Genomic DNA, 26,606 nt, shown 5'->3' on the forward strand with positions numbered 1-26,606 from the left:
TTCAGTAGGACTATCAGCTGTGTACTGTATCCACCTCTTTCACAACACAACTGATGGTCCCAACCCCATTTATAAGGCTTGAAATCCCACTTATTAAACCTGACAGGGCAGGGCACACCTGTGAAGTGAAAACCATTTCAGGTGACTACCTCTTGAAGCTCATCAACAGAATACCAAGAGTGTGTGGAGCAGTAATCAAAGCAAAAGGTGGATACTTTGAAGAACCTGGAATATAAGACATATTTTCAGTTGTTTCACACTTTTTTGTTCAGTATATAATTCCACATGTTTTAATTGATAGTTTTGATGCCTCCGGTGTGAAGCTACAATATTCATAGTCATGAAAATAAAGAAAACTCTTTGAATGAGGTGTGTCCAAACTTTTGGTCTGTACTATACAGGTCCTTCTAAAAAAATTAGCATATTGTGATAAAGTTCATTATTTTCCATAATGTCATGATGAAAATTTAACATTCATATATTTTAGATTCATTGCACACTAACTGAAATATTTCAGGTCTTTCATTGTCTTAATACAGATGATTTTGGCATACAGCTCATGAAAACCCAAAATTCCTATCTCACAAAATTAGCATATTATTAAAAGGGTCTCTAAACGAGCTATGAACCTAATCATCTGAATCAACGAGTTAACTCTAAACACCTGCAAAAGATTCCTGAGGCCTTTAAAACTCCCAGCCTGATTCATCACTCCAAACCCCAATCATGGGTAAGACTGCCGACCTGACTGCTGTCCAGAAGGCCACTATTGACACCCTCAAGTAAGAGGGTAAGACACAGAAAGAAATTTCTGAACGAATAGGCTGTTCCCAGAGTGCTGTATCAAGGCACCTCAGTGGGAAGTCTGTGGGAAGGAAAAAGTGTGGCAGAAAACGCTGCACAACGAAAAGAGGTGACCGGACCCTGAGGAAGATTGTGGAGAAGGGCCGATTCCAGACCTTGGGGGACCTGCGGAAGCAGTGGACTGAGTCTGGAGTAGAAACATCCAGAGCCACCGTGCACAGGCGTGTGCAGGAAATGGGCTACAGGTGCCGCATTCCCCAGACCTGGGCTACAGAGAAGCAGCACTGGACTGTTGCTCAGTGGTCCAAAATACTTTTCTCGGATGAAAGCAAATTCTGCATGTCATTCGGAAATCAAGGTGCCAGAGTCTGGAGGAAGACTGGGGAGAAGGAAATGCCAAAATGCCAGAAGTCCAGTGTCAAGTACCCACAGTCAGTGATGGTCTGGGGTGCCGTGTCAGCTGCTGGTGTTGGTCCACTGTGTTTTATCAAGGGCAGGGTCAATGCAGCTAGCTATCATGGAGATTTTGGAGCACTTCATGCTTCCATCTGCTGAAAAGCTTTATGGAGATGAAGATTTCATTTTTCAGCACGACCTGGCACCTGCTCACAGTGCCAAAACCACTGGTAAATGGTTTACTGACCATGGTATCACTGTGCTCAATTGGCCTGCCAACTCTCCTGACCTGAACCCCATAGAGAATCTGTGGGATATTGTGAAGAGAACGTTGAGAGACTCAAGACCCAACACTCTGGATGAGCTAAAGGCCGCTATCGAAGCATCCTGGGCCTCCATAAGACCTCAGCAGTGCCACAGGCTGATTGCCTCCATGCCACGCCGCATTGAAGCAGTCATTTCGGCAAAAGGATTCCCGACCAAGTATTGAGTGCATAACTGTACATGATTATTTGAAGGTTGACGTTTTTTGTATTAAAAACACTTTTCTTTTATTGGTCGGATGAAATATGCTAATTTTGTGAGATAGGAATTTTGGGTTTTCATGAGCTGTATGCCAATATCATCCGTATTAAGACAATAAAAGACCTGAAATATTTCAGTTAGTGTGCAATGAATCTAAAATATATGAATGTTAAATTTTCATCATTACATTATAGAAAATAATGAACTTTATCACAATATGCTAATTTTTTGAGAAGGACCTGTATATATATATATATATATATACAGATAAAGTATCCTATTTGGGATACTTTATGCCGGATGAAAGAGGTAAACCATAGGATGTAGCTAAAGCGTCGTGCCGCTTGTTTAGACGTACAGTCCCACCAAAAGACTCAAACACAACAAACTTGCATGAGCATTAATGTGTTCACCATCTGGCTGAATAGGCTACGCTATCACTCGCGTACTCGTGACCGGCTGCTCGGAGCAGTGTGTCACATAAAACAGTTCGATGTGGAGACTGTTTTGCCACCGAGCAGTTTATAGTGTGACACTACGCACACGTTCGAAAAGGTTCGACAGAAGTCCGCTTTGAATCCATGCTTTTTTTTTTGACTATTTGTTTTCTTTATTACAGCTTTTCCTTCCACCTAACGTTCCATAATATGCTATATTCCAGCCAACTTCCTTAGGAAAGATTTTCTTTGGCTTGTTGGCCTTGCGGAGGCTGTCAGTGACTGTCATTTGGACAACTGCCAGGTAAGCAGTCTTCCTGATACTGTAGAACATTTTAGCATTTCCTGTTGTCTTTATGCCATATTCTAATGTTCTGAAAAACAGAATATTGGGTTTCTCTTATATATTAGACAAAACTTGCACTCTGAATCACTTCTAGTTTGGCTGCAAACATCTCCTTGTGAAGCTCGTGTTTTAATGCAATAAGTCAAAAACACTTCAAATGTCTTAGATTAGACCCAGTTCTTCCCAATATGGGAAACAGTTGGCACCATCGGGGAAATGACAACCAAAACAACAACTTAATGTCTAGCTTCCAATTAGTTATTTAAAGTGGCAGAGCCCTCCAGTCACTGGTAGTGATACAGTGACCTAGTTCTGTCAGCCACATGTAAGTCTTATCTGCAGATAGCACAACGGTGGAGATGCCCAATCATTGCAAAGCGCTAGACAGGGCTATCAAAAACTAAAACGCTGAGTGGGAGAAGAGTCATAAATAAAAAAAACAACAAAGCAGGCGAGTCTCAAGTAGAAGAATTTAACAATAAGGTGAGTATCTATTGGCTTGGCTTGATTATGACTGGTAATGTTAGAGGGTTTGAAACAGTAACAGCTAGATTAAAGTATACACCAGTGTACCATCCCTGCATAGTTTAGCTAAGCATACCTGCAGAAGCATTTCTACCTGGGAGGTGTGATGTGGCTCTTTAACAGAGAGCCTCTCTATGGCTCATCCTGATGCGCTCAAGATATTGTTGATTAATACAGATCCAAGAAAACCAAGTCCACCAATCTCAAGCTTACACCTTCATGTTTGAAACAACTAAAACAAACATATGGCGCGATCAGAAACTTGATGGTAACTTTAGCATGTTGGCTAACAATATTAATTGAATTTTTAGCCAGTTAGCTCAATTGAATTTTAAATATCGATTTCTAGTTTTGATACCCAGTCCGCTGACAGGAAGAAGAAGCCGCTGAAGACCAACGAAGAAGAATCCGCAGGAAGTGTGGCTTAGCTTTAATAAAATAAATGACCAATTGCAAAAATAAGATTATATCATGCAAAGGAGGGTACACGACCAACATGATTAAAAACCTCCAGATTCATGGTGTAGAATAACAGAACGCCCCATACTTGGTGCGCTGCACCATGGTGTGTCAGATCCACCACTCAGCACAGCACCGCTGTCACGTGTGTGAAGCAATAAAATTCATCTTTTACCAACACAGGCAGTTAACAAGTCATACTGGACCTACAACGGTAGATCATTACAAATGCAAATACACAGCTAATTTTAGCCAGGAATTTCAGCAAATCCATAGCATTTATATTCAAGTTCATATGTTTAGTATTCACTGGTTGATAATAACCATATTTATAGTAAAGTTATAGTAAAGTTCATGACACCAGTGATTGACTGGCCCCATAATTTTAGGAGATCTGTGATCGGCTGATACGATGTAAAAAATAATCTTATTTTCTTGTCTAACCTATTGTGCAAGTTTTGATTCTTTTTAAAATGTGAAAAATGAAAGACTAAAGAAACTTTTTAATATTATTTGAAAGCACTACCTCATATGCATTTGAAACAAGTTTGTATTGTTTAACAGGTATTATTCAATGTGTTTGAATAAAATGAAATTAGAACATTGAAGTTGTAGTGTGACCTTATAACACCTGACCGTGTCAGTTAGAAAACAAAAATCAGTATTGGCCAAAATCGAAATCGACAGGTCAGGCTTTTAAAGATTAGTAATCGTGATCGGCCAGAAAACTGCACTCAGTGCACCCCTAATTTTAAGTACTTCACCTGAATCCAAGTAGGAAGCGTTTTTAAGAATATAAGGCATACTTGCAAAAATGATGATCCTGCTCAAATTAGCAGACATGAAACATTACCAGAAACTTCTCTGTTGCCAAATTGCACATTTAACTGAGAATTAAGTAAATATTTAATTTATTATTTACAACGACCCACTGTGATAGGTTTAATGTTTTTGAATGTGGTTAGATAACTACAATGATAAGGCAAAAAGAGCCCCCTAATTATGGATGAATATAAATATCACATACCTAAGGATCTCTAATGCTATTTGTTAGATCAGTTCCCCAAAAGGAATACTGGGCCCAACCTAATATTCTGTTAGTTTGTGTTTTTAAGTACCTATATAACAAAAATCAACTGACCTGATACCACTTTACCCTGCCTCATGACTGCGTAGGGAACAACTGTAGCCCTCTTTAATAGTAAAATGGCTCAAGAAAAAAGTATTAAAAGGTCATTAATTTACCTTTATTCTAACCACTAAAAAGACATTAAACCCAAAGATTGCTTGTTGAACGTTTTTATGCCACTAGCCAAAGATTTTACAAAGAATTTGGGGCTTTTTGTGTGATTTTGGGTCACAACAGTTTTCAACGTAAACTGAGTTAAATTAATTACAGGTCCTTATCAAAATATTAGCATATTGTGATAAAGTTCATTATTTTCCATAATGTCATGATGAAAATTTAACATTCATATATTTTAGATTCATTGCACACTAACTGAAATATTTCAGGTCTTTTATTGTCTTAATACGGATAATTTTGGCATACAGCTCATGAGAACCCAAAATTCCTATCTCACAAAATTAGCATATCATTAAAAGGGTCTCTAAACGAGCTATGAACCTAATCATCTGAATCAACGAGTTAACTCTAAACACCTGCAAAAGATTCCTGAGGCCTTTAAAACTCCCAGCCTGGTTCATCACTCAAAACCCCAATCATGGGTAAGACTGCCGACCTGACTGCTGTCCAGAAGGCCACTATTGACACCCTCAAGCAAGAGGGTAAGACACAGAAAGAAATTTCTGAACGAATAGCTGTTCCCAGAGTGCTGTATCAAGGCACCTCAGTGGGAAGTCTGTGGGAAGGAAAAAGTGTGGCAGAAAACGCTGCACAACGAGAAGAGGTGACCGGACCCTGAGGAAGATTGTGGAGAAGTGCCGATTCCAGACCTTGGGGGACCTGCGGAAGCAGTGGACTGAGTCTGGAGTAGAAACATCCAGAGCCACCGTGCACAGGCGTGTGCAGGAAATGGGCTACAGGTGCCGCATTCCCCAGGTCAAGCCACTTTTGAACCAGAAACAGTGGCAGAAGCGCCTGACCTGGGCTACAGAGAAGCATCACTGGACTGTTGCTCAGTGGTCCAAAGTACTTTTTTCGGATGAAAGCAAATTCTGCATGTCATTCGGAAATCAAGGTGCCAGAGTCTGGAGGAAGACTGGGGAGAAGGAAATGCCAAAATGCCAGAAGTCCAGTGTCAAGTACCCACAGTCAGTGATGGTCTGGGGTGCCGTGTCAGCTGCTGGTGTTGATCCACTGTGTTTTATCAAGGGCAGGGTCAATGCAGCTAGCTATCAGGAGATTTTGGAGCACTTCATGCTTCCATCTGCTGAAAAGCTTTATGGAGATGAAGATTTCATTTTTCAGCACGACCTGGCACCTGCTCACAGTGCCAAAACCACTGGTAAATGGTTTACTGACCATGGTATCACTGTGCTCAATTGGCCTGCCAACTCTCCTGACCTGAACCCCATAGAGAATCTGTGGGATATTGTGAAGAGAACGTTGAGAGACTCAAGACCCAACACTCTGGATGAGCTAAAGGCCGCTATCGAAGCATCCTGGGCCTCCATAAGACCTCAGCAGTGCCACAGGCTGATTGCCTCCATGCCACGCCGCATTGAAGCAGTCCTTTCTGCCAAAGGATTCCCGACCAAGTATTGAGTGCATAACTATACATGATTATTTGAAGGTTGACGTTTTTTGTATTAAAAACACTTTTCTTTTATTGGTCGGATGAAATATGCAAATTTTGTGAGATAGGAATTTTGGGTTTTCATGAGCTGTATGCCACAATCATCCGTATTAAGACAATAAAAGACCTGAAATATTTCAGTTAGTGTGCAATGAATCTAAAATATATGAATGTTAAATTTTCATCATGACATTATGGAAAATAATGAACTTTATCACAATATGCTAATTTTTTTAGAAGGACCTGTATAATCTACAGACATTATCTTTTTAGTGTTTATATTTTTAAAATTCATTAAAACAAAATTTTTTTTAATAACATTCTGGATATACGAGAACAAAACAAATAACCTTTATCTGCTTGAATCGTGATCAGTTCTCGTCTGTGGGTTCAAAAAAATTCCTAAAAGATCACAATGCTGAAACGGGCCTTTAAATTTTCAAGCTGTGCTGTAGTGTCTTTTCATTGCCTTAACATCTTTAATACTAAATCTCAACATCCAATAATAAATGCAGAGTCTTTATAGAACACTTTGCAAACATATTTATCCCATATGTAAAAATATATCAATTCTAACGCTTTGTTTGGCATTTGAGTTTAAGAGCCATGGGTCCAGATGAGTCTAAATTTAATGTTGGGTGCAAAGAAAGTAGTGAAATGGCATGTATTCAATCAGGATATGTAAATATGGAACATGGAAAAACCTGCAACTGGAGGGAAGAAATGACAAGAAAATAAGAGTGCAAGGAAGAAAAAGGGAGATAGGACACAGTAAATTAGGACGAGGGTAGGAAACACAAAAACAAGAGAAGGATGGAAGACAAAGACATAAAATCAATAGGGATGTATCAGTACATCTATTCATACCTATAATCTCCTGTATAGCCTTACAAATGTGAAATGTATCTAAACGACTACAACATTGTTTTAAAAGTTTACACAGACAGACCGTCAACCTGCAGATGTAAAGTGTGCAAGTCCATGTTCAACCACGCAACTTCAAAAAGCAAAAAGACAACAAAGCACAGCACGAGGACTCCCAGGTTTCACTAAAGTCTGCTTTTCAGGAACATGACTGTTTCTTATTCGGCTATCGTGATAATGGCAAAAAAGCTGGATCGAAACAAAGCTACATACGTAGCTCACCCTACACTGAATACAATCGCTCACCATGCCGAATATAATCATCACTAGTATGAAGAAAATAGTCCGGGGTGCAAACCAAGCTTCACATAGCATTGAAACAAACCCAAAAACCATTAGGGTGACTATAGTAACAGATGTGTGGCCATACTGCTACTGCGTCAAGAAGAGTCTGTCAGGCAGAGGTGTTTTCCATACAGGTGAGCTTCAATGGTGAATTAAAGCACAACTTGTATCCCAAAATTCCCTCCCAACAACACTGATTATTTAGGTGCTTTTATTGTTGTTTGATGATTTTAATATTTAATAAAAATCAAACAAAATCTCCAGTTAATTGTGGAATGGCCACTTTTTGGAAATGCTTTTTAAAACTGAACCGCGATTTTTGTGCATCGTTGCGCCCAAAGAAAGGAAGGAAGGAAAGAAAGAAAGAACACAAAGAATCAAGCGAGGAAGGACATGAGGAAGTGGAGACACATTTTTAGGATGAGAGTACTGCTCCAGACCCAGAAAATATTTAAATTAAATTCTATACCATAATCAGATTGCATACAAACCCTGAATCGTGGTATCAAGTCATTTTAATGCACTTCAAATTAAATGGATTAATTATGACATACAACACTTGAAACGTTTGGTAACATCCTTCCTGCTATGTTTTATTTGTCCCCCCCTCGCCCCCCAAGATCCACATAGCTTGATTTGGGCTTGCTCCAACAAATTTATAGATTCTTTTCTCTCGCGAGAATTGCCACACTTGTGCCTCTGTGCAGCTAATGGTACAGGAGCAGTTCCACTTCCTAGTAGGTATCCCACACCACCTAACGAGCGGATTCCTTGAAGGCCTCCTCCAACTATCACTTGTCAACAGCTCCACCTTCTCTATATCAAACTTAACATACATCCTCAAAGACTGGGGTGTTGATATTTACCAGTTCATTGTTGTATTGTATCACGCACAGGTAGACTGGTAAAAGCACATGCACAAACTGTAAACAAAGGACCCTGACACCATCTTGGTCGTGGAGAGGGACATGCATTTACAATGCGCCAAGGCCGGGGAGGAAACCAAGCGTACCGTTAGGCAGCACACAAACGGTTCAGAGTGATGCGTTAACATGAAATTTGTTGTAAAGCTATCGGTGTCGTTCCGCCATCTTGGACAGGCAACCAGCCATTAACGTCACTTGGAACGGTAGTCCGTAGGTTCCTAGTTACTTCACACAAGCAGTCATCTAAACTCAGTTTACAAAAACGAATGTATTCATGTCATATAAACAGCCCACTACACTAAAAGACCGATCGAAGTGCTCCGATACGAGCTAACCTTAACCAAACGACAACTGCTGTGGTCAAATTATCCCCACTGGGTTTCATAGCTAGAAAAAAAAATAAATAAATACGTTAGTTGCGTAAGATTAGAGGGGGACAACTACGGTATACAGTCATAAAAGCTGACAATTACTTTTGATTAAAGTTAAAGGCATGCAGTACTGAAAACCATAACGACGCTGTGCACAAGTGCACACAGATAAGCTGCTTGGAAGGGCGGTTGCCTCAAACTAACATATGCTAACGCCAACTAGCTGGGTAAATCAGAAGAGCGATGGATACTGCTGGTTACACAAGCCAGCTAGTAGGCAGAACACGAACCCGCAGGTGCAGGGTCGCTCATCGGATGAGAGCAACTGAGCTAACTGGCTAAAAGAGGGGCTGCGGTTAACTGGCCTTGGTGTCTGTACAAAGTGGGCCACTTGCATTTGGCCTAGCCCGCTAGATCCTGAGTAAATTTTAAAGACCTGCACTGTGGTTTGTATTCTTAAATCAGTTCTGTGAGTAGCAACGCAGCTTGGTAATGAAATGCATCTAGTTAAGACTAGCTACCTTCATTAACAGGGCCTTCGTTCTGGCGCCATCTTCATGAAGCTTCTGAAATCCAAACAGTGAGCTGCAAAGCAAGAAGACAACATAGGCGACTCGGTATCACTTGCAGGGCGGTTCAGGGACATTTTAAACACGCAATGGAGAAAAGCGATTAATTTTGCGTATCTGAGCATGAATGTGAGTGCGCGGAGCTGAAATTCCCGACCTGTCGATCCCGACCAGAGTCTCCCTCTCCTGGGCTGTCAGTGTCGGAAAGTCCTCCTCTGTTTCACTCGCTTTTCCCGCCGCCATTTTCTTTCCCTCATCACCAGCAGAAGAAGCCGAGCCGAGACTCCGAGCAGCGGCGCAGGCGGCGGCGGCGAGCGAGACGCCGCACGACTGCATTGGACGAACGCTCTGCACCGCCGAGTCAAAGGAAGGAAGCCGAAGACAACAAAATGATCAAAAACTTTTCCCCAGGATGATAAGATGCGAATCGGTGTAGTAAATCCTGTCGGGGGGGCACAAAAGCGCTCTCAGGGTATCTCCTCACATTTTTCATCACAAAGTAATATTATCCCGTTATTGCGGAGCACGTAACTGAGTGCAGCATGAAGATGTGGATATTTCACGATAAAATGCGTTTCGGCCGCGAAGATAAAGTTGTTATAATAGTGAAACCCAAGCGAACCCACGCGCCGCTCTAGCCACGCCCTCTCCTCCCATTTCACCCAATAGCAACGCCCGTTTTCTACCATATGACTTTTCTGCTATACAATTTTTTTTATCTTTAAATGTAAATTTGCTTCTGAAAATCACTAAATATTTATACCACTTCTATCCCATGATAGATAGATAGATAGATAGATAGATAGATAGATAGATAGATAGATAGATAGATAGATAGATAGATAGATAGATAGATAGATAGATAGATAGAGATTTTCATCATAATAATTTCCTACTTTCATTTTTTTCTTATTCATTTAACAATTTGTCCTTTAAGTTTTATCATCGCCACAAACCTTAACTACTTTATTTCTTTATTATCATTGTTGGTGGATTTTTCCCTTTCTAAATCTTCATTATTATTACCCTCAGAATCAGAATCAGAAAAGCTTTATTGCCAAGTACGTTTTGGACATACAAGGAATTTGTCTTGGCGTAGTCGGCGCAATACATTATTATTATCAGTATAACAATCATTAATATGATTGTTATTGGCTCCTCCAAATTTTCATTTGATTTATATAGAGACGAGTCTTTATTTATCTCCTTTGCTGCAGATATTTGTAGTATGTGTATAATTTAAATCGTACTTTTTTTGGATGCAACTCCCGATATTACTTGAAATAAGGGAGAAAGGAGTTGTCAGGTAGGCAGTCTGTAAATATCATTATCCATCATTAGCCACCATGCTTATTTGCTCATTATTATTAATATGTATTTATTTAAATATATATGCTTTTTATCTGTGCTGTTTGTTTATTTGTTAGAGTTTTTCCTGAGTATAAGTGAGTAGGCATGGGTAAATATGCTCTTTAAACCAACCACGAAGGTAGTGTGGCTTTTCCGTGGTTTTTGTCTTGTGTTTATGTTCTGTCTTTCTGAGAAAAAAATATTAACAGACTACATACCGTCACTCCTGAGGTCATAAAATCTTATTTAGATGAAGAAAAAGCGCATTTTTCCATTAATTTTCTTAACCGCTGAATCTAAATAAATTAAAACAGCTTTTTTTTTTACCATCTGACGTGGCAAGCCGTCATCATGTGGGCGTGGTTTAGAATTGTCAACATCCTGGTGACATAAGTTCTATCTCCAAAATGGCGACGGGGGACCAGAGAGAAGGTTAGCGACTGTTCTTGTTGGAATTACCGTGAATTATAAATGGTTATTTGGTTATTTTTTTTCTATAAAAACCTAATACTGAAAATGAAATATATCTCTTAAACACATTACAGGAAACCGGTGTCATACCGGGAGCTATTCAATGCTAGCCAGCTAATATTAGCTATGTAACTCAATTAAAAACACGTATAATCTAAGCATTTGACCTTAGGACCATTAACAACCTGAAATATAAATGTTCCTCCGGTCAACACAGCAGGGCAGGACGACCCAGACAGCGAAGACGAGGTCTATGAGGTGGTGGACCTCACCGAGTACGCCCGGAGGCACCAGTGGTGGAGCCGGGTCTTTGGGAACAACTCTGGGCCGATTGCTGAGAAGTATTCCGTGGCTACCCAGATCATGATGGGAGGGGTGACTGGCTGGTAAGGATTTTATGTGATAGACTTTTAAAGTGGAAGAAAGAGAATGCATGGTTTTCAAAAATGTCAATAAAAATCCAAATTTATATTCAGCTCCCATTATTCTGATACCCCTCAATAAAATACAGTGCAACAAAGTTTGTCATAAGCCATGCAGAGGTGCGCCCAAACCTGAACTTGTTGGCCTACACGCTAAACTATATGGGAAGTGGAAGTGCAACATGGCACATCACCTGAACACACCATCCCACTGTGAAACATGGTGCTCTCATGGAAGGGATATTCTCAAGGTATAACCTTAAAAAGTATTTAAGTAAAATCATTATAATGCATTTTTAAAATGTGTCCACTGTCTTTCTTGTAAGTGAGGGGAAAAATAGTTGCCCATCTTTCAGGCAGCTGGCCAGCACTGTATAGGAACAGATGAGGGATGAACAGCACTCTTTTACTTTAGGCTGTGTGTATTCATAAGGGATCTAGAGCTTTCTCAGCACTTTCTGTATTTCTTTCTGCATTTTATAATGTAGGGATAATGTATGGTTTCATATTTTTGTTGTTTTGGAGCCATAACTATTAAAAAACCTCACTGCACCTTGATACTGGTAACTGGCCCATGCATAGTGGTGGCAGCATCATGCTGTGGGGATGTGTTTCTTCAGCCTGGACCGGGAAGTTGTAATTAAATGATGGATGGAGCTCAACACAGCTTCTCACAGGACAGTGACTCTAAACCTGCCACCAGAACTAAAGTGGAATGGTTTAGATCAAAATATGTTCATGTGTTTAGAATGGCCCAGTCAAAGTTCAGATGTTTTTAAAAGCCAGCTGATTTTGTTCTACCAGGCTTTTATGTCAGGATATTATTGTGCTTTTTATGCTGGCTTGTTTTAATACTATGTATAACTTAAATGTGATTTATGTTGTACAACACTTTGTGTCTGTAAAGGGCGCTTTATAAATGTAGGTCTATTACAATAAATCCGAAGAACCAACCCACCCCCGTATCTATCAACCTGTCCAGGTGCGCCGGCTATGTTTTCCAGAGGGTCGGGAAGATAGCGGCGACTGCCATCGGTGGAGGGTTCCTTCTTTTACAGGTGAGACCATGGAGACGACCAGTTTATGTTGACCTTAGCTAAACAGTTGCCATGTCCTTTGTAAGACTGAGATTTGGCCAGCTTCATTGAGGAGTGAAGTGGCCAGCTGCACAGCATGCTGCTCGATCGGTCCTCTCTTCACAGCAGAAAGACGAGCTTTGTGTGAGCTGGCGCTGGGTGGACACAAGCCATCTGGGCGCATACATTGCATTGCTCTCATATCAGTCCATTATTTTGTCTGTTAAAGCATTCCTAGCTATGTTTCACATGTAGATCAAAAAGACTCCAACTCAGTCTTCAGAAGTAAGGGATTTCAAGTTCTGTAGTTTTGCAGGTCACATATTTAAAGCCTGAGCTGAAAAAAAAGGTGTAGAAACCGTGTTAAAACATTAAAGACTGGATTTTGTTTATCACATAGAGTCTGTCGCCCAAAGTTTACTTCTAACTGTGAATGTCATCTCAGGGGGATCTCTCTAAATAAATAAAAAAAAATCGAAGAAACTGCTGTATTAACACTGGGCTGTGAATTATTCTTGCAGATTGCCAATCACAGTGGTTACGTGCAGGTGGACTGGAAAAAAGTGGAGAAGGATGTAAACAAAGCAAAGAAGCACCTAAAGAAGAAAGCAAACAAAGCAGCCCCTGAAATAAACACATTCATTGAGGAGGTAAAGGTACCTGGAACAAAGCTTGCTCTTTCTTTATCACCCATGCCCCCATTTTTTAAAATTATTCCTATTTTTCACATTTTTGCCATTCCTACACATTTACATCAGAATTTGATATGTGTGTTTACCGGAAACCCAGTCACAGATCATTGTCTGCATTTTGGGTCACATCACCCACTGGAACACAAGCAGCGCGTTATCAGAACTCGAGATATCGGGCGGACAAAATCCTGCCCAATGCAGATGTAAAACAAAAAGGTCGGTCAATAAAGCGGACAGAGAAGATGGAGATACAGAGACACTGTCTTTCCATATGTGGCAGGAGGTTCTGAGAAGCTCCGGAGAATTTTCTCAAAATACAACAAACTGGTTCGTCCCAAGGACAGAGCACCCAAAGCAAAGTTGAGCGGTGTTGTGTACACCGTCCCGTGCAGCGAGGATTGCTCCCACTTCTACATCGGAGAAAGCCTCTTGTAGTTGCCTCGACTGAGAATCTTAATAGAGGTGTTCTGGTTGCTCCATCTGAAACAAAGCAGCGCCCTCTAGTGTTATGTTTTAACATCTACATCACGGCTCAGAAAAAACAAAAGAAACCAGTACAAAATATTACTTGATTTAGAAAACCTTCTTTTTGTTCTCCTGTTGGCTTATTCTGGTCTTTTCCCCTTTCATGCAGGCCACAGATTTCATAAAGAGGAACATCGTCCTGTCCAGCGGGTTTGTTGGCGGCTTCTTTTTGGGACTGGCCTCCTGAAGCTGCCGCCGCTGCCCACACTTCATCTCCCTTTTACTGTGAATCTCATCACTACATTGCTCTCCATTGTTTACCTCTGATTTATCACATAATGAAGTGAGAGAATGGATCAAATATATCTAGGCATGATCTGTTGTGACAGTGGCGTTCCTGCTTTTTCCAAGTGTTTTTCCCAGTAGAATTTGAAATTGGCTGGTGTGGGTACCATTGTAAATATTCTGACAAATTCTCTTCAGAATTGTACATATTTCATACACAATAAAAGGAGTGGGAACATGTTGCCAAATGCCCAACTAATCCCAATAATTACTTTTTTATTCAGCTGGAAGATTTAGAATACGTTCAAAGCATGTAAGTAAAAAAATACTGCTTGGAAAAGGTTGTTTTCTTGGGAAGATGCATTTTCACACAGAACAGCGTGATCAAAATGCTTTTTAATGACTTTATTGAGTTCAGATTTAAAACAAAATGAAAGGCAACTTTGACCTATACGCCTCTTGTTATATTCTTAGTGTCTGTGTTGCAGTTTTATTACTTGCATTACTTATAGGAGTCAGTTGAGTTGCTTGAATTGTGTTTTTGCCTTTTATTTTGTCAAAGTGCAATAAGCTGTCGTATTATTTTTTGTTCTTGTGGACAGAACTTCAACCAGTGCTGTTTTTTGCTGCTTGTTTGTATCCAACATTATTTTGATAATACTGTTTGCATTTAATTAGTGTCTTTTGGAATAAATATCCCTCAAACTGATAATGCCTTAAAGTCTGCTTTTAAAAAATAAAAAATCATGTATTTGGGCACCAATCAGAACATTTACGTACACCTCTAACGAAAAAATGTGTTTGATTGGAAGAAATTGTGCTCATACATTTCTAGGTTTAGTATTACACGCGCATATTGCTTATAAACAGGTGGTCCTTATTTAAGTTCAAAGGCAGAAAAATGTGGTAAATGGTCGTTATGGTGCATGATTGGGTTGCAGAGAGGAGTAGATATATACAAACTCCCCAAAATGAAAGCCTGCTCAGCTGACAAAATCCAAAATGCTTTAAAATGGAAAACAAAACCAGAAGGATGGGGAAAAAAAACAGAACATTTGAATGTATTAAAGAAGTGTTTGGGTTGAAGAACACATGGACTGGCCTAAAGAATTATTCTGCAACAGATTAAAGCAAGATTGTTCCTTTTGGGTCTAAATGCATTAGATAGTTTGTCAGATGATCCCCAAACACTGAATTAAAGCCATGGTGCCCTGTGAAGCATGGTGACCCCAGCATCATCAAATGAGATGTTTCTGTTGATCACCTATTTATCACACACTGGGAATCATAGACCAATTTAAATACATCCAAATACTTTAAATGGTTGTGTTGCAGTATAACGGGGGAATACCCTTAAGTTGAGTGTTTAACAGGACAATGACCCCATACACACCAGTAAGGAAACGTCTTGGTTCCAGACCTTCAAAGTTAACATTATGGAGTGGCCGTTTCAATCCCTTGATCTTTGTCCAACAAAAAATCTTAAGTTACATCAAACATGCTTTTTTAAGGTAAATGTGAAGAAATAGTGAAATGTAGTCGTATTATCCTGGACTGGAATACCGCCAAAAATTGGTCGACTTCATGCAATACAGATGTGAATCATCGGTGTTGAAAAATGTTAGTTTAGTGACTTAATTTGTTTTGATTTTAATCAGCTGGAGAAAACGATGGCACATCCACACATTGATATGTTCTATGCATCTCGCCAACGCTTGAATAGGTTCAGAATCACCTGATGACATTGTAATGTAGAGCTGTGTATCATCTGCGTAGTTATGGTGCCGTATTTTATGATCTAAGCTGTTCCTAACAGAGCACTTCGTTCTCAGACTGCAGGTTTACTGGTGGTTCCTAGAGTCTCTACAAGTAGAATGGGAGGCAGATCCTTTAGTTATCAGGCTCCTCTCCTGTGGAACAAGCTCCCAGTTTTAGTCCGTGAGGCAGACACCCTGTCTACTTTTAAGGCTAGGCTTAAAACTTTCCTTTTTGATAAAGCTTATAGTTAGAGTGACTTAGTTTATCCTGAGCTATCTTCCTTATTTTTACCTCCGTCTTCTTCCCTCCCTGTTGGTTGGAGTAAGGGGGAGTCAGGTTTAGCCTAAATCGGCTCAGTTATGGTTAAGGTGCAAACACACCCTCCATTTCTGCTACCTGTATGACCCCTTCTCTTTTCCAATGGTTATAATCAGTCTGACAGAGAGATGTATCCCAATTGTTGTGGTTTTTAGTATAACAATGACCATCAGAGGGACCCTTTGTGGGGTTCCTTGAGACGACATTGTTGTAAATAAGCGCCGTTTAACTAAATAATCTGAACTGAAACTATCTGTGTAGTTATGCTGCTATAGGCTTAGGCTGCTGGAGGACATAATGACCACTTTCACCCTCTTCGCTACATTCTCACACTACTCTCCAATTTTGCTTTGTTTGCTGTTATTTCAGCTTTTAACTTTGTTCTCTCTTTTCTCTTCCTAGAAGCTACACCTGGCCTGACTCTGTGTCTGCCTGTGACACCTTTCTGGAGAGGGGAATCGTCCAAGCTTCTGCTGGCAACAACTTAATGCTCACCCTCTACCGATGATCCACATAGCCCTGTCTTTTAGTGTTTAACCCTTTCTCTCTCCTAGACATAGCGATTGACTGAGCTTTTACTGTAACTAATTATATGTGCTCTCTTTCAGACTCTAACCTTGAAAACTGGCTCAGACGTTTATCTGTTCTTTCTTTCTAGGTGAAACGCCTAAAGGAGCTACATCCATTAACATTTACTTTTCCTTCCCATAGAAAGTACTCCTGGATCAGTGCTTCTTTGTTTTCTTTGTGTCTCTGCTCTGTTCTCTCAAACCCCCAGTCGGTCGTGGCAGATGGCCGCTCACACTGAGCCTGGTTCTGCTGGAGGTTTCTTCCTGTTAAAAGGGAGTTTTTCCTCTCCACTGTCGCTACATGCATGCTCAGTATGAGTGATTGCTGCAAAGTCAACGCCAGTGACTGTCCACTGTCTCTACATGCTCATCTGGGAGGAGTGAATGCTGCAAGTCACTGACTCGATGCAATCTGCTGGGTTTCCTTACTCAGAAAAACTTTTTATCCAATTTGAATAAAAAGCTAACTCCGACTGCACTGTTCAATGGTTAGGACTAATTGGAATGTGAAGTGCCTTGAGACGACATGTGTTGTGAATTGGCGCTATATAAATAAAACTGAATGGAAACACCTGACAAAAGGGAGGGGTTTATTATTTGAATCAAATCAGACGCTATGACAGGCAAAACTTTATTAAAGGATGCTATGGGTAAAACATCCCAAAAATGCAGGCAATGCATTTTAGCCTGTCAGCCTAATGACTTTAAAGAACAAATTTGATAACTTTTTGTTTTGATTTGGTTTATGATACAATGTGTTCCCAATGCATCCGCATGTGTGAAAATGAAAGTTAAATGGCAAAAACTGAAAGGACATTCATGTCCATGAGGGTGAGTACCTGCCGGACCAGAACTGTACGCATGTAGTTAGAACTTTTAATCAATACTGAAAGTCAATGAAGGCTTGAGTTTGGACCTTTTTTTAGTTTTTACCTAATGAATGGACCTCATGGTTAGTCCTCACATGAAGTCTTCCCCTCATGGCCATCTCTTTATTCTAGAAAAAGTTCTCCACTTGTCCACGCGTAAAATGTTCTGAATTGGAATGATTCTGTATTCATCAACAGTGATTTTTCTGTGGATCTCCAGGTTTCTAAGTGGCCAAATTATTAACACATTCCTAATACCAGCAACATCTCAAATTGAATTGCTTGTTTTATTTGAGCCATCGTTATTGACCCCTTACGAACTAAAACCAAATTTGCAGACTTCTGAATCCATATTCAAATTATAAATGGAGAGGTTTACCATTAACCTACTCCAAATATTTCTACAGTTCAAATATTGAAAACGTTAAAAACCACAGACATGGAAATAAAAGGAAAGGGCAGAGGGATGATAGAGAACAAATGGATGGATGGATACACAAATGACAGAAGGATTGATTATGGATAAATGACTGATGGATAGATGGTCAAACGTTTAAACAATAATCCTCCAAAATTTAACCTTTTCCCATCCAGACCTGAAAAATATATCCAGACATCATAAGAACCCCCTGAAGCCACATCCTGGATGAGATAGAAGAAGAAAAATAAAAACCATACAATCCTTATTTCCTTTTATGTATACCAACAAAACACAGAAATACACAAACTAGAACACAAATCTCCTCATTTACAAGGTGGGGAACTAAGGAAGCTTTGACAGCTAAAGACGTATCTGTGGAACACCAGGATGGTTCCTCGTCACTCGTCATAATTATGAGCTAACTTAATTCTTCTGAAGGTGCAGGTCGGAAACAAAAAAACTAAAAGGAAAAAAGAATCGTTTGATTTTATTTATATTTGCAATAAAAAAAAAAAACAAAAAAAAAAACACAAGTAGAGTCTGTATTTTCTGGTGGTGAAGGTTAAAGTAAACGGATCCTTGTGGTCAATAAAGGTCTGTCCATGTATCGTAGTCAGATGGGCATTTTGAGAAAGGCAATTTCTGTCAGTAGACTCAGGGTGTTAATTAGATATCTGCTATTGGAAATCTGAAATGAAAGAAGACAAACAGCCTTAAGCATAAACATAGTTAAAAGTAAAACTATATCCTAGTGTAAGGTTTTATCTAAGATTATCTGACACATGGCAAAGCCTTTTTTAGCCATCAGTTACAACCAACCTCAGCTCAAAAGTTTGTAATTATGTACCCTACTGGTCAAAGATTTTAGACACACTTTCTCATTTAATGGTTTTCTTTATGTTTATGACTATTTACATTGTACGTAGATTCTCACTGAAGGCATCAAAACTGTGAATGAACACATATGTAATTATGTAGTCAACGAAAAATTGTAAAATAACTTCAAATATGTTTTATATTTTAAGATTCCTTAAAGTAGCCGCCCTTTGCTGTACTGACTGAAATATTAACCTTCGGCCGTCTCTCATTGAACCTCTTGGAAGTTCTTTCAAGACTCTTTGGAAAACCATTTCAGGTGACCACCTCATGAAGCTCATGGAGAGAGCCAAGCAGATTTGACAGAATCTAAAATATAAAGATTTAAAGTTATTTCACACTTTTTGTTTCCATGTGTGTTTATTCATAGCTTTGTTTCCTTTGGTGAGAATATACAATGTAAATAATCATCAAAATAAAGAGACCCATTAAGTGAGAAAGTGTATCTAAAACGTTTGACCGGTAGTGTGCATGGAAGGTCAGGAAGGGTTTAAAGCCGGAAAGGTGCTGAAATTCATCGGTATCAGCCCTAATTGGGTCCTAATTGGTCAACACAATGGCAAAAATATATACTGAACACTTCAACGCTTTTTTGTTTCTTTATGAATTAGATGGAGGCACTGGCATCAAAGTTCTCCCCAGATATCAGTAACAAGCCAAGTAATCCACACATATAAAGATATCAAAACAAATGCAATTGAAATGTAATTATGTGTAATAAAATGTAATGAAATCAAACAAATATTCATTGATTTAGAAATACAAGCTTAGAAAAGAAACTAGATGAAATCTGACAGTCATTAGGAAGAAATCCTGCTCTTGATGGGTGAAAATTAATATGAGCTGGTTCTGTCCACATACATAAGCTTCTCATGGTGGGTAGAGGCACAGACCTCTAGTATATGGATGAAAAATCCTGCCGTAACTAGGGAATACATACAGTAATAAATCAAAGACTAATACTTACTGGGGTAAAACGTAGCAAGACATAAATTAGTGCACCATTAAATGCAACAAAATAAAAAAAAAGATTCAATAATTGATTAATTAGATATAAATATATATTTCGGGAACTATATTTTACCTTTATTCAATACAAGTGAACTTCTTGCCGTTTTATTTTTCTCTAACCCTTTTATTTCTTTCATATTTATTACCACCCAAACATATTTAGAAACATGGTTTTACCTCAAAAATATATTATTTTCCAAATCTTTCTACTGTGCTTTTTATATATCCCTGTTGTATTTTTTACCCAACAGATTTCCCTGAGCCCTTGTATTTCCGTCTTTCTTTTTTTACATTTCTTGGTCGCTGTATTGTCTTTTCCCCCTCAACATGCAGCTGGAAAGGTAAAACAGAATTAAAATAGAAAACATCCGAGCAATACATGCGACTAGTTTCTCCATGCATGACAAAGCTGGTAGCTGTCATTATCAAAGGCGTTTCTACTAAGTACTAAATGCATTTCTATAAGCGGGTTAAACATTTATTATCTGAGCAATACCAATTTATTACCCAAATGTCTAAATAACTTTTTTTCTTTCTTTATATGTGTGGATTATTATGGTTCTGACTCACATCTGGTGTAAATTTCATGTCATTTGTTAGTTAAAATGAATGAATGTGTTTGATACTTATGTTTCCTGCTATAGCCAGTGATTCGAAATTTTAGGAGCAGCAACTTTTTCTTCTATAAGATCATCCTTTTTTCAGCATTGACAGATAACCTAATGCCTCAAACTTGCAAACTGCTAGTTTATTGTTTATTAGAGGCTTTCTTTACTTAATCTTAAGACCTAATGTGTGTTTTTTTTTTATTATTTTTAGAAAAATCTTTATAATATAGTTCCATTCGTGCCGGTACAATACCTTTATCCTGCCGCTGCGTTTGGCTGAGCCCAGGGCGGTTGACACTTGGGTCAGGTCCCCAGCTGAAAGGTCCACTCTGAAGTGTCTGTAAAAATGGCTCATGAGTCCCTGCATGAACCTCGTGACCTCCTCGATATCAACGCATTCCTCCTCGTCCGCTCTCTTGCTTTTCTCCGGTGAATTCTTCCTCACGCTGTTCCACAGATCCAACGCATCGTCGGCGCTGACTGTGTAAGTCACATGTAGCGGTGGCACCACTGGGAGAGCCCAATGCATTTTCAAGCTCTGGACGTTGGATTCCATGTGGCAGTTGGTCCATAATGCAGCAAGCCACTGCAAACTGGTTTGACTGATTTCCAGGAGGCCAAAGCAACAGTCAAAGGTCCTCTGCAACCAATCTTTAACCAAAGAGGTGAAACCCTCGGCCCCTTTGCAGCCAAACAGAGGAAGACACGTGAAATCCTTCGAAAGCGAGCGCAGGTATTCTGGGTTACTGTTGATGCAGGACAGCCACCCGCTCCAAACTGTCTTCTGTGGATCATCCTGCCTTGCAAACAAAGGCTTTGACTGTACCTTTGAAGGAAAAGAGACTTTATGAAACATAAATGAAAACTGCTTGAAAGCCTCCACATCTTAGTCCTGTCAGTCTGTACCTGAATGAGGACAGTCTCAGGGTCGTCATTCGTCTCTGCAAGCCCCTCCAGCACAGAGATGGAGACTTTGAAGGTGTTCTGCTGCGCCCCCACCTCCACTGCCAGGCCTTGCTGCTTTTCTGCAGCAATGAATGCAGAGAGCTGCCGTGCGTAACTCTTTAGCTGGGTGTGTCTGAACTGGTAGAGAGGAGTGACATAGGAAAGCTGCCACTCTGTTTTTATCATCAAGGCCAGGTGCTCTGGATTCACCTTATCCTTTGAAAGCAATAAAATACGGTCAGAATTCTATAACTTTCGCCACTAAAATAAACATTCAACAAAGCAAATGCCAGGTGCAACTCACAGTGATATTTTGGGACTTTGGCGCTTTCCTGCTGGTGTTAAGTCTCATTTTGGTTTGCCCCGGAGTCAGGCCGAGCCTTGATGCAACGCTGAAGCAGCTGCGGATTGACTGCTGGTAGATCTGACTTTTGCTTCTCCTCTTTACAACACTGCCGTGCGGAGTCTTCGCTACACTGGACAGAAGATACAGATGCAAGACAACATGCTTTATTAAAAGAACACGGACTTCACTGACAGATAAAATGTCTTGTTTTGGTGGACTTTGGACTACAAGATATTTTCTGTGCACAAACCTGGAAGTCAATAAGGTTTTGGCATAATTTTGACCAACCTTCTTGGTAGATTACATAGATCATTTATCATAATGTGGTACTGTTTGGGGCGAAGCCAATCTGGATCTTTTATAAACAGACATTGAAATTAGGTGTGCACTGATTGATCGACCGCCCGATCGATTGGCCCCGGTTTCCTTAATTTTGGGAGATCGGCTGATACAAACCGATCTTGTCCACCAATCTTATCTACCTCCACAAAAGGTCTGAAAATCACCCACTGCCCCCCTTTGGTCTGCCAAAAGAGAGCTGACTGACAGACCCGCCCACCAGGTCATGTCTGCATGTGCACAGTTCACAACTGCTGACAACATAAGATTGGAACATTTTAGGTGTGTTGTGACCTTATGACCCCTGATAGTGTCAGTTATAAAGACAATCTGTATCGGCCAAAATCGGAATCTGCAGGTCAGACTTTTTAAAGATCGGTAATCGGCCAGAAAACTGCAACGGTGCATCCCGTTTAAAATACTGAATCAAAAGCCAGCCAAATAGCACAATCAATTGCCTTATTCTCAAAAAATATAAAAAGATAAACATTCCTAGTTTTGTATATTTAGCTTTTATGAAACCTAATTTAAGTGTTTAAACAGTCTCACCTGGTAAAAAACAGACCTAACTACCGCCGTCACTGAATTTCTATGAATCACTTTATTATCGCTGAGGAATGTAGCGACACATTGCTAAAGTTACTGTTCAGTTTTTTCTTCTTTTACTTATGACATTAAAAGCAGACTAGCAGCAACTCAGGCGTATTGCTGCCCTCGAAAGGTCAGTTGTGCAAATTGAACGCAGTTTTTTTTTTTTTTTTTCTGTACAAATTGCAAACCCGTCACTGTGGCTTGTGCGTTGTTTAAATGAATCTGCATTTGGTCAGTGGCGGGGTGCTATTATCCACCCCTGCGATTGTCTGTAACATAAAACATCGCCACTGCTCTCTGTACCCGAATAGACCTGCTCTGTCTGGAGCTTTGTCGCCTGAAGAAAATGAAAACGACAACAGAATAATATGAAAACTTGACCTTGTGTCAAACTCTGTTGGAATTAAATTAGAAAGTCAACTAAGACGAACGAAGGACAGGAAACATGTAAACAGAGTCTAAATTAGCACAGTCAGAATAAAGTACCAAGAATATAGAAGAACTGTACCTCATATAAGACCCCTCCATGTCCTGAATATAACGTCCGAAGCTGACTGGAGAGAAAAAAAAAAGAAAAACAAAACCGGAAACTAATTTTGAACAGCGCGCGTTCTTCTTCTTCTTTTTCCTCCTCTGGCATTACAGCTGTTGCCATTTAGTTAATAGCGTGTTACTGCCACCTTCTGTTCATTTGGTAGTACTACATTCCCATTCCATGTAACATCATAATTTCCCCTTCAACTTTTTTTACACCTGCAGCGGACTGGCGACCTGTCTCGCCCATAGACTGCTCCCCGCGAAGCACTATGGAATAAGTGGTAGAAAATGACTGACCGACTGACTTTTTTTGACGTTGACACATAAAATAACTACAATCTTGTATGCAATTTAGGGGATTTTTATGATGAACCAAGACCTAGTGCATAATTATAAGACCGAAGGAAAACGATCCATAGTTTTTAACAATTTCTTATTTTTATTTGTATTTAACCCCGTGAGTCAATACATTTGTAGAACCACCTTTTACTGCCTCTAACAGATTTTCTTCGAGGATTTCGTTGTATGGTACCTTTCTCAACTTTTACCAGCATGATGGTGCCACCACCATGTTTCTAGGTAAGGATGGATTTTGTTTGTTTTCCCTAAATATATAGCTTGGCGATGGGAAAAAAAATCTGCAGAAAGTTCTCAAACTAAGTACACTCACATCTGATTAAAAGTGGCACCTTCTTAGTACTGGGATGATGCTGTTTGCTCGCTCATGTTCTCTATTAAAAAAACACTGAAGCATTTGAATAAAAGCTGGATTTATACTGAGATTAAATTACACACAGATGGACTCTTTCTACAACCTTATGGTTGCAATGTGACAAAATACCAAGAGGTTCAAGGGAGGGAATACATTTCAGAGACACTGTTTCCATTCTGTGCTCAACCTAGCAATACAAATGTGATATAACTGTTTTTTTTCCCTTTTTAAGTAGCAACCGTTGCTCGATCTTCTCCCTTAAGACAACTTGTACTTCACTGCTCCTTACAATATCTCAAAAAAGTGAGTACACCCCTAACATTTTTGTTAATATTTTCATTTTGCATATCTTTTCATGGGATGACACTGAAGATATGACACCTCGATACAATGTAAAGAAGTCAACGTACAGCTTGCTTAAAAAGGTACATTTGCCGTCTCTTCAAAATAACTCAACTCACAGCCATTAATGTCTAAACAACTGAATACAAAAGTGAAAATTTCCAAATTATGCTTAACTATATCATATTATCTGTCTTTGGAGAATGTTCTGCTGTCCTGCGCTAATCTAAGTTTACCTTCCCCCTATAGATTTGGTGTGGTTTGGGATTTTGCTGCTGATACCTTTTTGAGTTTTCCATTTTTTTAAGCCTTCTCAGTGCAAACCATACTGCCAAAAGCTTCACTTTGTAAATCTCAAAAAGACCACAAGTTGTTCTAATTTCTGTTCTCGTTTGTGACGCTAATACATAAAATCCATGTACAAATTTTTCTGGCTTTTAATTCCATCATTAAGAATATTTAAATAATCCATTCATCAAATTACTAGATGATGACTAAAAGCAAAAAGGAATGAGATGGTTCTTTTTAAAATATATGTTATTTAAAACAAATATAATTTAACAGACACGTCGCCAAGCTAGAACAGCTTATTTCTAATCATTAATAGAAGAGAACAAGAATAACCCTAGGTTTCTCTTTAGTACAGTTGCTAAACTTACACAGAGTCATAGCTCTGTTGAGCCGTCCATTCCGTTAGCTCTTAGCAGTCCTGACTTTATGGGATTCTTCTTAAATTAAATTGATTCTATTAAAAAGAAAATCTTTGACATACTCCTGAAGATGATTACTTCATCCTCAGCAAGTGAGACAACATTGGAAATAACTGTAGAACTTGATTTGTGTTTGGACTGTTTTGATCCTGTGAAGCTTCCTGAGTTATCAGAAATATTAGCTTCATCTAAACCTTCAACTTGTATGTTAGACCCAATCCCAACCAAATTATTTAAGGAAGTGTTCCCTCTGATTACCAGCCCCATTTTAGATATGATTAATTTATCTTTAGTAAATGGATATCTACCACAGGCTTTTAAGGTAGTTGTAATTAAACCTTTACTTAAGAAACCTTCGTTTGATCGGGATGACTTGAAAAATTACAGACCTATATCCAATCTTCCATTCTTATCTAAAATTCTTGAGAAAATAGTTGCTAATCAAATGTGTGAGCATTTACACAGCAATGACCTGTTTGAAGAGTTTCAGTCAGGTTTCAGAGCTCATCATAGCACTGAAACAGCTCTGCTGAAAGTCACTAATGATATTCTTATGGCCTCAGATAATGGACTTGTGTCTGTTCTGGTTCTGTTAGATCTCAGTGCTGCATTTAATACAGTCGACCACAATATTCTCTTAGAAAGGCTGAAATATGCTGTAGGGATCAGGGGAACAGCGCTAGGCTGGTTTAAATCTTATCTATCTGACAGATTCCAGTTTGTTCATGTAATTGATAAATCATCTTTAAACTCCAGGGTTAATTGTGGAGTACCACAGGGTTCAGTACTTGGGCCAATTCTCTTTACTATATATATGCTTCCAATAGGTCAAATTATCAGGCAGCATAGGATAAATTTTCACTGTTACGCTGATGATACTCAGCTTTACTTATCCCTAAATCCTGACGAACCCAACCAGTTAGATATACTACAAGCATGTCTTGAAGACATAAAAACTTGGATGACTTTTTTTTTGCTTCTAAATTCAGACAAGACAGAAGTTGTCGTCTTTGGACCAGAGTCTTTAAAAAAGAAACTGCTTACTCAATCACTTAACCTGAATGGCATTAAATTGACCTCTGATAATAAAGTAAAAAACCTTGGTGTTATTTTTGACCAGGACATGTCATTTAAATCCCATATTAAACAGGTTTCTAGGATTTCCTTCTTTCATCTCCGGAACATTGCCAAAATTAGAAATATTCTATCCAGGAGTGACGCTGAAAAACTAGTCCATGCATTTGTTACTTCAAGGCTGGACTATTGTAATTCGTTACTATCAGGATGTCCACAAAATGCAGTTAAAAGCCTTCAGCTGATTCGAAATGCTGCAGCAAGAGTTCTGATGAAAATGAAAAAGAGAGATCATATTTCTCCTACTTTAGCTTCCCTTCATTGGCTCCCTGTGAAATCCAGAATAGAATTTAAAATTCTCCTCCTCACATATAAAGCCCTTAATGATCTAGCTCCATCATACATCAGAGATCTGATTGTTCCATATGTTCCTAACAGGGCACTTCGTTCTCAGACTGCAGGTTTACTGGTGGTTCCTAGAGTCTCTAGAAGT

The 26,606-nt window shown here is 39.3% G+C and overlaps 3 protein-coding genes across 16 annotated transcripts in view; 1 reads left to right on the forward strand and 2 right to left on the reverse strand.

Annotated features, from left to right (window-relative positions):
- Window positions 1-9,662, reverse strand: part of LOC124861790 (histone demethylase UTY-like) — a 34,430-nt gene extending 24,768 nt beyond the window's left edge. For both annotated transcript variants that reach the window (XM_047355727.1, XM_047355726.1), the window contains exons 1-2: window positions 9,484-9,662; window positions 9,279-9,342 (exon numbers count right to left, since the gene is read on the reverse strand). In XM_047355727.1, coding sequence (XP_047211683.1) covers window positions 9,279-9,342; window positions 9,484-9,662 — 243 coding nt within the window. The remainder of the gene's footprint in view (window positions 1-9,278; window positions 9,343-9,483) is intronic.
- Window positions 9,660-14,796, forward strand: LOC124861791 (FUN14 domain-containing protein 1). Of its 11 annotated transcripts, none has more exons than XM_047355734.1 (6): window positions 9,781-9,798; window positions 11,020-11,108; window positions 11,365-11,533; window positions 12,477-12,627; window positions 13,167-13,301; window positions 13,972-14,796. In XM_047355734.1, exons 2-6 carry the CDS (start codon window positions 11,084-11,086, stop codon window positions 14,047-14,049), a joined length of 558 nt encoding a protein of 185 aa, XP_047211690.1. In that variant the 5' UTR covers window positions 9,781-9,798; window positions 11,020-11,083; the 3' UTR covers window positions 14,050-14,796. The 11 variants fall into 11 exon arrangements, with proteins under 11 accessions (XP_047211686.1, XP_047211688.1, XP_047211692.1 ...); XM_047355740.1 differs by lacking the exon at window positions 9,781-9,798 and adding an exon at window positions 11,659-11,820 and having other exon boundaries at window positions 9,805-11,158; XM_047355730.1 differs by lacking the exon at window positions 11,020-11,108 and having other exon boundaries at window positions 9,660-9,798.
- Window positions 14,797-18,278: 3,482 nt separating this feature from the next.
- cenpl (centromere protein L) lies at window positions 18,279-23,383 on the reverse strand. 3 transcript variants are annotated; one of them, XM_047355617.1, is made up of 5 exons: window positions 23,247-23,383; window positions 21,767-21,938; window positions 21,424-21,678; window positions 20,771-21,337; window positions 18,279-18,710 (listed from the first exon to the last, which is right to left on the reverse strand). In XM_047355617.1, the coding sequence occupies exons 1-5, from the start codon at window positions 23,264-23,266 to the stop codon at window positions 18,636-18,638; spliced, it is 1,089 nt and encodes a 362-aa protein (XP_047211573.1). In that variant the 5' UTR covers window positions 23,267-23,383; the 3' UTR covers window positions 18,279-18,635. The 3 variants fall into 3 exon arrangements, with proteins under 3 accessions (XP_047211573.1, XP_047211572.1, XP_047211574.1); XM_047355616.1 differs by having other exon boundaries at window positions 20,771-21,343; XM_047355618.1 differs by lacking the exon at window positions 23,247-23,383 and adding an exon at window positions 22,697-22,815 and having other exon boundaries at window positions 20,771-21,343.
- Window positions 23,384-26,606: the final 3,223 nt, after the last annotated feature.

The sequence above is a fragment of the Girardinichthys multiradiatus genome, chromosome 24 (genome assembly GCF_021462225.1).
Source record: "Girardinichthys multiradiatus isolate DD_20200921_A chromosome 24, DD_fGirMul_XY1, whole genome shotgun sequence".
Classification (NCBI taxonomy): domain Eukaryota; kingdom Metazoa; phylum Chordata; class Actinopteri; order Cyprinodontiformes; family Goodeidae; genus Girardinichthys; species Girardinichthys multiradiatus.